Source organism: Prunus persica, chromosome G6 (assembly GCF_000346465.2).
Source record: "Prunus persica cultivar Lovell chromosome G6, Prunus_persica_NCBIv2, whole genome shotgun sequence".
Classification (NCBI taxonomy): Eukaryota; Viridiplantae; Streptophyta; class Magnoliopsida; order Rosales; family Rosaceae; genus Prunus; species Prunus persica.
In genome coordinates this window covers 23,344,734-23,358,152 of record NC_034014.1, presented here as the reverse complement: position 1 = coordinate 23,358,152, position 13,419 = coordinate 23,344,734, and the positions used below count along the sequence as shown (strand labels likewise).

At 36.2% G+C, this 13,419-nt stretch overlaps 1 protein-coding gene across 1 annotated transcript; it reads left to right on the top strand.

The window, feature by feature from the left end:
- On the top strand, window positions 7,577-12,404 carry LOC18772379 (probable beta-1,4-xylosyltransferase IRX14H). The gene is made up of 3 exons (XM_007207318.2): window positions 7,577-9,232; window positions 9,520-10,080; window positions 11,722-12,404. The coding sequence occupies exons 1-3, from the start codon at window positions 8,496-8,498 to the stop codon at window positions 11,957-11,959; spliced, it is 1,536 nt and encodes a 511-aa protein (XP_007207380.1). The 5' UTR covers window positions 7,577-8,495; the 3' UTR covers window positions 11,960-12,404.

Genomic DNA, 13,419 nt, shown 5'->3' with positions numbered 1-13,419 from the left:
AGTCCCGAAAGGACAATCCTTTGACATGTCAATATTGATATTATGCACGCCTAATGCGTAGTAAATTATATGGGTTAAAGTCCCATAATATGGGTTAAGGTCCCAGCAATTAATTGACATGAATGTATTAATCTGTGGCATGCCTTCAGCATGACAGATATATGGGTTCTAAATGTTCCAACTCCCTAAATGGAGATTATCCACGCCCTACTGCTAAATAACGCTCCAATGGAGGTTATAATCCACATTCTCACATAATAAAAGCCCCATGAAGTGGCTTGGGTACCCAAAGGCAAATAAATGCTTATAATTGATGCATGCACATGCACATGAGAATGGTGGGATCATGAATTGATGAATGACAATTTTTTTTATTTTGGAGTAGCTACTCAAATCATCAATGGGCTGTGTTGATTGGAATCACGTTCAATTATTAAATGTCGACAATATTATTGGCCAAAATGGAATGAGGTAATTCCATTATAGATGAGAATGAACGTGAAAGAACAAACTCACAGTACGAACCCCAAAAGATGTTAATACTGAAATTTATACTTGGGTGTTCGGAATAAAAGAGAATATACCTGCTTTGTATGACACACTGTTTCTGGCAGAAACAAGGAATGTTGGATTTTTCTCCATATTTACAGATTCAATTGTGCCCCCCCTTATTACACAATTACGGAGACCAACATATTATCTTTAAGGGTTATTAAATGCACGGAGCATATCGCCAGAAGCGATTTCCTGAAGATGTATAAATAGCTGGGTTAAAGCTATATAATGTGTCATAAAGTTTAATCTCTTTTAAACAAAATCCGTTGAGAGGATTGACATTGCATAAAGCAAGTCCCTAAAGGACATGTGCTTGAAGCACAAAATTTGTACTCAATATTAATATGCATAAATTACCTCAGTGAGTACATTGATTATAATGTGATTGCAACACATTAAAGCTTCTGCAGAATTCACGAAATATTTGTCTCGACTTAAGGATCGAGCATTATGCCAACGAGATTCTTGCTTATACTAAGAAAGTATTGAAACATTTTTATGAGGATTATCAGTTGGACACTTTAATGATTTTCCGGAAGTATATTGGACCGGACATCATATTTTCCAGATAGGGCTCAACTCCATCACCATCATTTTGGGATGATCTGAGGTATATTTGATGCTATCTCCGCATAACACCATGTACGGGCATATTCTTTCAAGTGAACTTACAAATAGCCCAAGTTTTGTTAGAAACGCGGACTCTGAAAATTTCTATGATTTACATAGAGATAGCTCACTGGAAATATATTTACTTACTCAACTACGAGAATTATTAATGGCTATATCCTCCACTCACTCCGAAAGATTCTCACTCCAAAAGATAGTCATGAAGACATCAGGGGGAGATATTAATCAGGGGGAGCATCCAGAAGTATGCTATACAGATTGCTGTACTCTTTTTTCTTCCTTCCATCAGTTTTCTACCTCACTGGATTTTTCTCCAAGCAAGGTTTTAATGAGGCAACCAATCTAGGGACATGTGGTCTCCAAGGGGGAGTGTTGTAAAGAAGAATAAGTAAAGAAGAATAGGTGAAGCCCACATAGCCAACTAACACCCACTATTAATGATGTTGTTGATTGAAGAATATTAATGATGTTGTTGATTGGAGAATATTAATGATGTTGTTGATTGAAAAATATTAATGATGTTGTTGATTGGAGAATATTAATGATGTTGTTGATTGAAGAATATTAATGATGTTGTCTACCAATTATATTGTGAGGTGAACAACCAATGTCTTAGGCCTATAAATAGATACCTCCATCAAGAGAAGTACACACATATAGAAGAGGAAGAGAAGGAAGAATGAGGGTGAGTGAGTTGAGAAGAAAGAAAGCAAGAGAGAAATTCTCCAAGAGAGAAAATTGAGTGAGCCATACATATTGTAAACACAAAGTTGTAGCCCTATTATTTTACATAGTGAAAAAGTTACTGCTGCTGCTCTCCGGGGATGTAGGCATAGCCGAACCTCGTTAAATACTGTGTCTCATCTACTTTACGTGCAGCTCAATATTCGCATATATACCAGTTCATTTTATAACATAAACAAATATATATATACATATATGGGGACGGATCCGTGGCACCATATTTTTGACACAAGTTTTGACACAATTTTTGGGCCATTAGATTACTTCACTTTTAATGGTTGAGATTAAACCTGACATGACAAAACAATATTTTTTCTTTAATTAATATTTATATATTGTGATTAAAATTCTGATACCATATTAGTTAAGAATTCATTCTCTCTCATATCATTAATTATCTTTAATTAATTCACTCTCTCTCTCTTTCTTCTAAAGAGAATTGACGCCTCCTCTTCTGCCTCTGCTCCTTTTTTCTCTCTCTCGCCTCCTCCTCTGGTGAGAGTGTTAAGTTTTGATCCAGTCGTGCTGATATTATGAATTGTTTAAAAGCAACAAATGGTAGCTAAAAAAGAATATGTAGAATAAAAGTTTTGTGTTTCGGATACAGTGTGAACGTCATTACTGTCATCCTTGAGAAGATAGACTAGGCAAATAAGAACAATGAACTCATTAAACTTGATACCCATGTCCTCATTAATATCACATGCCTCAAAGAGATCACTGATTTCCTCATCTGTAAAACAGACTTCCAGTTTATAAAAACATTTTTTCATCTCTTCTTGATCGATTGCGCCATTTGAATCCTCATCTGTCAAGAAAAGAAAAAGAACAAACCTCTTAGCAGTTACCAATTACGTGGACAAGGAAAACAGAAGAAGAAAAAAGCATATTCTTTGGTAGAATATATTAATGGAAGAAATATGCTTAACCTAGACTGTTCAAATCTAGGCAAAGCAAAATTGGTAGAGTGCCTTTATTATCAATTCTCTTCAGAAGGAAGAGAGAGAATGAATTAATTAAAGATAATTAATGACATGAGAGAGAATGATTTCTTAATTAATATAGTATCAGAATTTTAATTCCAATATATAAATATTAATTAAAAAATATATATTGTCTTGCCATGTTAGGTTTAATCTCAGCCATTAAAAGTGAAGTAATCTAATGGTCCAAAAATTATGTCAAAACTTATGTATAAAATATGGTGCCACGGATCCGCCCCCTACATATATATATATATATATATATATATATATTTGGACCCGTGCAATAGGCACGTGTGAGGCTGATAGGCTATTTATGATTGACTAGTTTGGTACAAAAGTCAATGGCCGGAAAGCTGCAGGAAATTGACTAAATGGTGATATTTATGAATTATAAGAAGAGGGAAAAACAAACGTGTTGAAGTTGGCTGCCTAAATTTTGACTTCACACCTAAAAGTCAGTAATTTACAGGGGCGGCCAATAGCCATAAGTACCGACGTAACATCCATAATTCATCCTTAAATAATGCTTAAGCTCTGTTTAAAATTAATATTAAATACCGACGTAACATCCATAATTTTTTAGATTATAAACCAAAGAATAGTATAAATCAACTAAAATATATATATATATATATATATATTGGAAATACACAACTTGAAAGAGGCACAAAGTAAATTAAACCAGAAGCCTACGGATTCTATATTAAGCTTTCACATTGGCTAACTTGGGGTCTGAGTTTCTTAATCCATTTGAAGGAAGAGGATCTTGTTATTAATTGGTTTTCATAAAATTGATTAAGTAGAGGAAGAGGAGACAATATCTAGCATGGTAGTTGAAAATAAAATAAAATGTGCTTGCATATATAATATATCCACGGATCATATAAATATTTTGAGTTAGATAAACTATGTTTAAAGCTAGGCATATATATTTATGTCTATAACACTCATTACGTGAAGAGGATCTCTATCATGATGAGGGATTAGGAATATAAATCCAAAGTCGAGCATTGCTTTTTGGTTTCCATAGAAGAACAAAGAAGCATGCATGTGGTTTCTTAAAAGAGAATAAAATTTGATTGTGAATTGTGATCGGGTAGGTAAGGGAGAATTTTATTGATAACCACTATGGGACGATGTAAGCCAGTCACAACTCACATGCATGTGTCTTGTTATTACATTATTGATCTAATCATCCAACACACTCCCATCATCCCATATCCATTTCAAATGTATATGGACAAACCTCTAATATATGGCGTTTGAATTCGAATGGATTTATTCACCAACTCCACAACCATCAACCATCCCCTCCTATCTTTCGTTTCTTATTCATTTGTTCCTTTTTGACTCATGGGACGGTGGACGAGACTCAAATTACGAGTAATGTTATTTTACCAGACTTATATTGTTTCTTGAATTTAAACCACACGTTCAAATAATAATAATGAAACTTGTGTTTTGAGGTCCACTTTATATTCTTGAGCTTCTAGTTTAGTCTTCAGCATGGGAAAAGGCAAGGGAAGATAGTCAAAGCTATACATAGTTAAATTCTTGCATAAACAATAACTACACGAAAGATAAGTTGGTTTTTCTCTCACTGGTGGAGCCTAGTTGTGACTCTTATGAGAAACCTTGGTGTTGAAGGAAATAATGATGTTTTGGAATTCCAACCCAACATACTTTGTATGAATAAGCTAACAAAAATTATTCACGTCCAAAATTAGTCAACCGACTTCAATGGGTAAGTTAGAATTTGATGAGCACCAATAATAGCTTTTTCAACAGTTTTAAAATTTTAAAACAAGTGAGTCACATTAGAAAAATTATCTTTAACAACCATTTATCAAAGTTGCAACCTCTTTCTTTCTCTTCATGATTGGTAAGTTGACTTTAGCTCTTCAAACATTTGCTTTGAAAAAAATAAAACCTTCCTTGAAAATGTTAAAAACATGCAATTTTTTCTCTTCATATAATAAATACATAGACATTTAAAACAATTTTTTTCTTCATTTTTTTAATTTATTTTTTAATGATATTGCATTAATTGAATTGAAGAATTTGTTGGAGCAAAAATTATTCAAGTAGCAAATAAGGCTTTTCAAATTGCCAAGTAGGTCAACAAACTTTAATTTAAAGATTTTGTTTGCTACTATTGTTGGAGATGCTTTTACTCATCTACTTAGAGCATCCACAATCATGCTTTCTATTTTTTAGTTAAATTTTAGCTAAAAACATATAAAAGTTATCTTAGGAGCTCTTTATAAAATTTAAACTTCAATCATGCTCTCTAGTTTAGGGAGTGATAAATGCTATAATTCTTTTTTAATTGGTCCATCTCTATTTAAAAATAATATAAAAATAATTAGCATTAATTAAAGGTTTGAAATACTCATTAAATAAAGCAGCATTAAATTATAGGGAGCCACTATGACTACTTTCTCTCTCCTCAGATTTAGGAGCTTCTAGAGGTCTTCCTATTTTAGGAGGTGGATAGGGAGCATGTTGGATTGTATTTTTCTAATTCCTCCTCAAACTTTGTCTAAAAATGTGATTTAGAGAGCCTATTATAAATGCTCTTACTAACGCTTGGTCTGGTAGTTTTTCTTTTGCAACATTATGAGAAGTAGTACTAAATTCAAACAAATATTATAATGTGAAGCTAGTCAAGTCCCAGGTTAGGGATGGCAACGGGCCGGGTATGACAATACCATCTCCGTCCCCGCTCTTCATCCCCGAACCTATCTTCGTTTAATAGGTTTCGGGGAATTCCCGTCCCCGTTCCTGTCGGGGGACTATCCCCCATACCCGCCTCGAATCCCCAATTTTTTTTGCACAAAAAATATTTATCATATATTTTAACATTAAGTTTCATATTAAATTATCATTCAACACATCCAAATTAACTATAAAGTTCAACTCAACTATTCAAAATCACATCAATATGAAATTCTAGAAAAGATTAGGAAGAATTAGGAGAGAGAGATTAACTTAGGGTTAAACATAAATATTATAATTATATATTTATTTATTTAAATATAAACATATATATTTTCGGGTCGGATTCGGGGATGGGGACGCCAATACCATCCCCTCCCCATACCCGTCGGGGATTTTTTAAGTTCGGGGATCCCTGTACCCGATATCTATTTGACCCCGAAATCTCCTCTCATTAGAGTCTGGGACTCGACAGGGACCCGCCCCCGCAGGGATTTTTGCCATCCCTATCCTAGGTCCACTATTCTCACTTGGGCTGGGTTATTATGTTGGGCAAATGTGAGATGTGGCCCACGGTTTAAACCAGGCCCAAGCATTTTCATAACTGGTTTACAATTTTGAATTTAAAAAAAGAAAGGAAAAAACAAAGAAAATTATTGATCCATATATAAAACGTGCACCGACTTGATTTTTTTTTGGCTGGGCTTACCGACTCTTATTTGTTCCCATAAATTTAAGCAAAAATCATTCTCAATTTTTAGCAATGAGATTTTATCTTAATCAAATTCAAGTTGTTTTGGTGCCTTTATATGACTAAATCACAAATACACACATTATTTTTCCGACAGAAGTAATATTGGAGGATGATTTGAAAATATGACTTCACTTCAAATGTAAGGATAACTGCTATTAACTACTTACAGTTGATATTTGATTTCCTCATACTTGCTTCTTTTTTCTTCTTCTTATTTTAAGGCTGAGAGAGACTGCTTGCCTCAGTCTCAAGCAAACAAAACAATGCAGGGTGTTGTGGAGCTAATCAACTTAATTATAACCACCCAACAACCCCATATCCTACCATTCATACTGTGTCCCAATCACTTTCATTTCCCTTTAGACAAAAAAAAAACATCACTTTCATTTCCCAAAATTGTAATAGCACCAATTTGGAAAATACCACTTGCTTCAACTTCTTTTTGAACCCTTTTTTTTGTTGCAAATAATATGCACATCATTGCAATTTGCAATTTGCAATAAAAAAGCCAAAAATGTAATAGACTAGAGCTCTAAGACTCAAAATCTTATGTGTTGTCCTAGTTTGATTCGATTTTTCAAAGTCATGGCTCGACTTTGTACTAAAATCACACATGATTCGAATCAACGTTTCTCATACTGACTTATGAACTATTCGATGTTTTAAATTAGTGGTTGGCTTAGGTCTGTTTGTAAGTCAAGTTAGGAGATTGAGATTTGTTAATTGCTAGGGTTCATCATGAAGATTTGTGTGTTTTGACATGTTTGGTTTCCGTTTTTTTTCCTTCTGCGTCTATTTGTGTTTAATTGTTGGGCATCCCTTTTTCAGCTTTTGGGCCTTTCTCTTCGTTTGCTGCTGTCCCTAGCCTCCTGAGGGATTTGGGCTTGTAGCACTTTGAACATCAGGTGTGTGTGTGTGTGTGTTTTTTTTAACGAAACTTTGATCATCAGGTTCAGGACTGTGTTTTTGGTCAACCAAAAACAACAAAGTTAAGTTGGTTTAATTCGGATATAGAGTTAAACTTTTTGGGAGTGGGACCAATCTAACCTGGGTCAGGTTACAACCCCACCCTGTTATGGGTCAATCTTGCTAATTATGCATCCTAATAGGTTTCATATCTTACAAAATAGGCTAGCATTTAATTAGACCCAAATATAAACCACAAATTAGATTCCCCACAAACTGTTTTTCAAACCAGTCAATAACTCCCATAGCCTAATTTCTCATTAACAACTTCTTCAAATCAGCAATTGATTGTTGAAATTGGAAACCCTTATTTTCCAATTTTCCATCCCCAAATTAATCCAAAGTTGGTCAATCTCTATCACTCTCCTCACTCCTTAGGTCTCACTCCACCAACCATTTAGTTGACCAAATAATAATAAAATGTCACACTCTCATCAACTAATAGAAGCAAATCTATACAATTAAATATCAATGAAGTATTAGTTGGATTGGTCCAGACTTTTGATGTGCTCCTAAATGATCATGATTTCAAACCTCTATGATATTTGTGTGTGAGTTTTCCTCCCTCTCCTTCTTAACTTTGAGAGAAAAAAAACCCCATACAATTAAATAAAAAATTAATTGATTATTAAAAAAAAAAAAAAGAATAAAAGAAAATCGTTGCTTGCATTAAAAGCGTGTAATTAAGCAAAGAAAATCCTCTTACCAAAAAATCGCCAACCAAACTATCCCTGTCTCAGACCCAAAACAAAACCCTCGCTGTCCGAACTTAACCAAAGCCCACCTGGGCCCACAATTTTGGGCCTCTCTCTCTCTCCTCTCTTTTTCTCTCCTCTTTCTCTCTCGTTGCTTTGTGTCTGAAAGCAGACAAGAAATACAGAAGAAATTGAAAGCAAAGCAAATCTAACCACCTCAATATTCATTCGTGAATTCGAAGAAATCTCTGATTAATTTAGCTAATTAATCAAAGATTAAATCACCATCATCGCCACCATCCCCAACCTCCTGTCTGCACGCTTAACTAACTTCAAAGGAACTCAAATGATATAGTCAAGACGACCACACAGCAAACACCATACCACCACACTTCAAATTCTAGCTCTGCTTTCTCTCTCTAGGATTCCAAGGAGGGAGAGAGAGGGATGAAGCTCTCGACGTTGCAGCAGAGCTACCTCAACAGACGGAGCAACAGCTTCAGAGGATCAGGGCCGTTGGATTCGTCGTCGGACGGCGTGATTAAGTCTCCTGCGACCGTGTTCTGGCTCGTGCTCCATGGCCTCTGCTGCCTCATCAGTCTCGTCCTCGGCTTCCGCTTCTCTCGACTTGTTTTCTTCTTCCTCTTCTCCACCTCCTCTTCGAATCTCTATCCGGTGCCTTTCCGGTCGGCTTCTGAGCTCGCCGGAACCCTAGACCTCCCCGCCAACCCGATCACGAACCTCGAGTTCACTCTCAACAGGAATACCACCACCGCGAGCTCCAGTAGCCGGGTCGTCGTCGGGCGGCACGGGATCCGAATCAGACCCTGGCCCCATCCGAACCCGACCGAGACGATGAAGGCGCATCGGATAATTGAGACGGTTCAGAGGGAGCAGCGGAGACAGTTCGGAGTCAACAACCCCAAAACGGTCATCGCCGTCACTCCCACTTACGCTCGGACCTTCCAAGCTCTACATTTGACTGGCGTAATGCATTCGCTTATGCTGGTCCCGTACGACGTCGTTTGGATCGTCGTCGAGGCCGGTGGGGTTACCAATGAGACGACCTCGATTGTTTCCAAGTCGGGGCTTCGGATCATCCACGTTGGGTTCGATCAGCGAATGCCCAATACTTGGGAAGGTCGTCACCTGTTGGAGGCTCGGATGCGACTTCATGCTTTGAGGTGAATTCTCAGTTTTTTCATCTTCATTTTGTTTATCTCGAGTGCTTTTAGCTCAGTTGCTTGCTGTCTGTTTATTTACTTCTGTTAATTGTTCTCAGAAGATTGCTGTTAAATTTCATGGAAGAAAAAAACTTAAAAGCTTAACCAAATGATTGTGGATAATCTAATTAGACTGAGGATTTTTATTAGTTTTTGTGAGAATGAAGCAATTGAAGATATCTTTAGTTATAAACTGTGGGTTGCGTTTAGTTTATGAATTTGACTTTTGGGATTGTGTGATGGAGCAGAATTGTGAGAGAACAGAAGCTGGATGGGATTGTGATGTTTGCGGATGATAGTAATATGCACAGCATGGAGCTTTTTGATGAGATGCAGAACGTGAAATGGTTTGGTGCTGTTTCGGTTGGAATAGTTGCTCATTCCGAGAATGCATATGACTTGTCTGACTCCACGATTCATAAAAAGGAGGATGGGGAGAACCCATCAATGCCTGTTCAAGGTCCTGCTTGTAACTCCTCCAATAAGTTGGTTGGTTGGCACACCTTTAATTCGTTGCCCTATGTGGGAAAGAGTGCAAATTACATTGATGATAGAGCACCCGTACTACCCAGGAAGCTGGAGTGGGCTGGGTTTGTGTTGAATTCCCGGTTGCTTTGGAATAGAGCTGAAGATAAACCAGAGTGGGTTAAGGATCTAGATAGTATAGGTGGGGCAGATGAGGATATAGGGAGTCCTCTTTTCTTGTTGAAGGACCTATCTATGGTTGAGCCACTTGGAAGTTGTGGGCGGCAAGTTTTGATCTGGTGGCTCCGCGTTGAAGCCCGTTTCGATAGTAAATTTCCTCCCAGGTTATTCTTTCATCTGTTGCTCCTATTATTCATTTGTGCAAATTATCTTGGGTCTGTTCATTATTATTATTGAATCATGTTAAATATACTCAAAAAATGTTAGGAAGTATTAAACTTGTCCATATTAGGCTGCTCTTGCTCTATTGTTGAACTTTTGTACGAATGTGCTACATAACTTGTATGATTTCTCGATCTGCTGATGAACAGCACGCTAGGTTCGGGGGTGACACTGAAAGATGCTCCCCTTTTTGCCTTTTATGTCTTATAAATCCCAATGGGGTGATGTATACCTTAGTAACTTATTATATGTTATCTATCATATACAATGCTGGCAAACTACTTGATAATCTGTGAAAGTTTTTTATGGATATAGGTAGATATTTGCCAGCCAATTTAGGTGATTTACTTGTGTCCAAAATTCGAATCCCATACCTAGATTCAAGGCACATATGGCGTATCTGTTTTTTGTATTTTTTAGGTATTCCGATAGTCTTATTATCAGTAAATGCAAATTTTGGCATTTGAAATATTTTATTAGTAAGTAGGTAAGGAAAATATAAAATATTTTATAGAAAGGTATTTTGGTAACACAAGCCCATTTGGTTTTGCACTTAGTAAATATCTCAGTGGTAATCAGTCTTATTCTGATTCTAATTGTAGACAATTGATAAATATTCTAATGGCAATGACTAATGACTTATTCCAGTTCCTTCTTATTTAAATTAATTCTCATCCCGGTTTTAGTTAAGTAAACATGCCATAACATTTTGAAGGGGTGTCTGATATTTGAGAAAATTGTGGTTATGCATAGCTGGTGGTGGTTGTGGTATGAGTTTGACAGAAAAGTTTTGTTTCATAGCTGGTAGTGTATATGCCAGAGTATATGTAATTGTTGTCCCACATCTTAATTGTTAAGTTTCTTGTTACAGTGGATACCAACAAAAATCTTTCCTATTGCAACATTATAATTTCTTTTGAATCTACTGCTTAAATTCTGCAGTGGTCGGGGAGGCCCACATGTGATGGTTCGAGTATTACAGATATAATTGTGTTAACATTTTATTCGTATAAACTAGGATTTATATTTGATGTCCATTTACCTAGCTATTGGTAGTTTAGTTATTGGTTGCATGAGAGCAATTCTGATTGGAAACTTGAACCTCGCTCCTTTATGAATTTGTGCAATTGCACCTAGTATTTAGTTTATGTTTTTTTAATGCTTTAATAGGACATTAGTATTATTGTTATTTCCTTGTCCCAGCAAGAATCGATAATTGTGGGTAAGGATGTTGATGGTTTATGGTCCCAAGGCAAGCCCAGGTGAGATTTTTTGTTCCTTTTTATCCGTATAGTTAGTATATAGGTTTAAGGTTTAGCCCAGTCCAAAATGTAACCTCCACCCTTAAGTAAATCTAGCCCACCCCATTCTGAAATCATGGGTCTGTCCCTCTTTCTTTGTTGAACTCTAGTGATCTGATAGTCAATAGTGAAATTTATCTCACTTGAAATGTGTGATATTTTTCATCCATGAACCATCATAGTTTGATCTATAGTTATGTTTGATTCTCCTTGTAGTCAGCTTTTCATCATGTTTATTCTGCAATCCATTTGAGTAATTAGTTTGAATTTTGTTTTGTACAGATGGACCATTGATCCTCCTTTGGAAATTACTGTACCATCGAAACGTACTCCATGGCCTGATGCTCCTCCTGAACTCCCATCTGATGGAAAAGTAGAAACTGGAGTTGAAGAGCGCATAGTGAAGCATTCTACAAAAATTCGAACAACCAGAGTGAAGAAAAGTTCTCGAAGCAAGAGAAAGCGCGAGACAAAAATGATCGACATGCAGGCTACTGCAAGGCATACTGAACAAAACTGAAACACATGCGATTGACGCTCAAAATATACAGTTGTGTGAATTTGAGACTTCTTTGGGTCTTCAGCATCGACGAAATTCATTTGAAGAGGGATCACGGTAATTTTAGTTGAAAGTGGCAGAAAAGCAAATGTTCTCGGTGGGTACGTACAGTTAGGCACCTGTAATAGGGAGTCAGTTGATATGTGCATTTGAGTAGTTTCACAATTCTTTGTTTCTTTTGGGGATTTGGGTGCTTGATATTGTGGCCTCTTGCAGAAAAGTACATCAACCGAGTCGTGCTGCATCTGATCTGCTGCTCCCTTGCAGGAAGTTGTATTCAAAATTTTATACATATTTTTCTAAATAGGAATTATAGAGTTGTGTTCAGTTGGATTTCGTAGAAACGATACATCACCAAATGTAATAAAATTTCCATTCATTTCAAGCCAATGCCTTTGTGATTTTACTTGGAAGCAACATGACTGAGCAATGCCTTTCCGTTCATTTCAAAAGCTTGGTAATCTGCAATTCTTTCTGAGAGTGACACGTCCATAAATGGCCCAAAGACAATGAGAGCAAAACCTTTGCTCGGGCACATTTCATTATCCCTTTGTTTTGTACGCACCCAAAAGAAAAACAAAAATCCATTTGATAGACCCATTTGTTTTATTAAGCCCTAAAGAAGGAGAAATACTTGTATGAAATAGGGATGACACTATTTTGTTATCTCCGGTCAATCACGGTATATCACGTGTGATAACTTTTTCACATGACAGTCTGTGATTGACCGAAGATAGTAAAATAATACTATCCCCGTTTCATACAAGTTTTTTTGCTAAGAAGTCACAAAATAAAAGGCTCACTGATAGCATTCTTTGGAAGTTCCAAGAAAAAGCCCAATTTTGGAAAAAACAAAAACAAAAACGCTCGCTAACTGTAGGCGTCTCTTGTCCGAAGGAGAAAAACTTGCCTACCTATTGCATACAAAGGGTGTCTTGCATATAAGCGGATGTAAGATACTTGTTGCATGTTGACAAGTATTTCTCCATTTGATGGACATTAGTTTACCCTCTAAAATTACGAATTAGGATCTATGTATTGTTCTAACGTGTTGTATAAATATGGGGTTTTGCAGTCTATGATATTCACGGAATAACATGAATAATATATTTGTTATGAGTTCGATATCTGATTTGTGATAGTGTAGTCTTGTAATGTGTGCATTCATAAAAATATCTTGTAATTATTTGATCATTTGTTAAAATTATTAAATTAAAAAAAAAAAAAAAAAAACTAGAATCTATGTACATACTTTCACAATTGAGGACTCTCCTCTCTCTCTCTCTCTCTCTCTCCGTCATCATGCATGTTTATAGAATTAAGGTATGGGTATAAAGGAGTTCGTTTTGGGAGTTAAACTGAAAAACCTCCATAACGGGTGTGATGGGCCGAATTAATGAGTGCTGTAATTATTAGAGGAA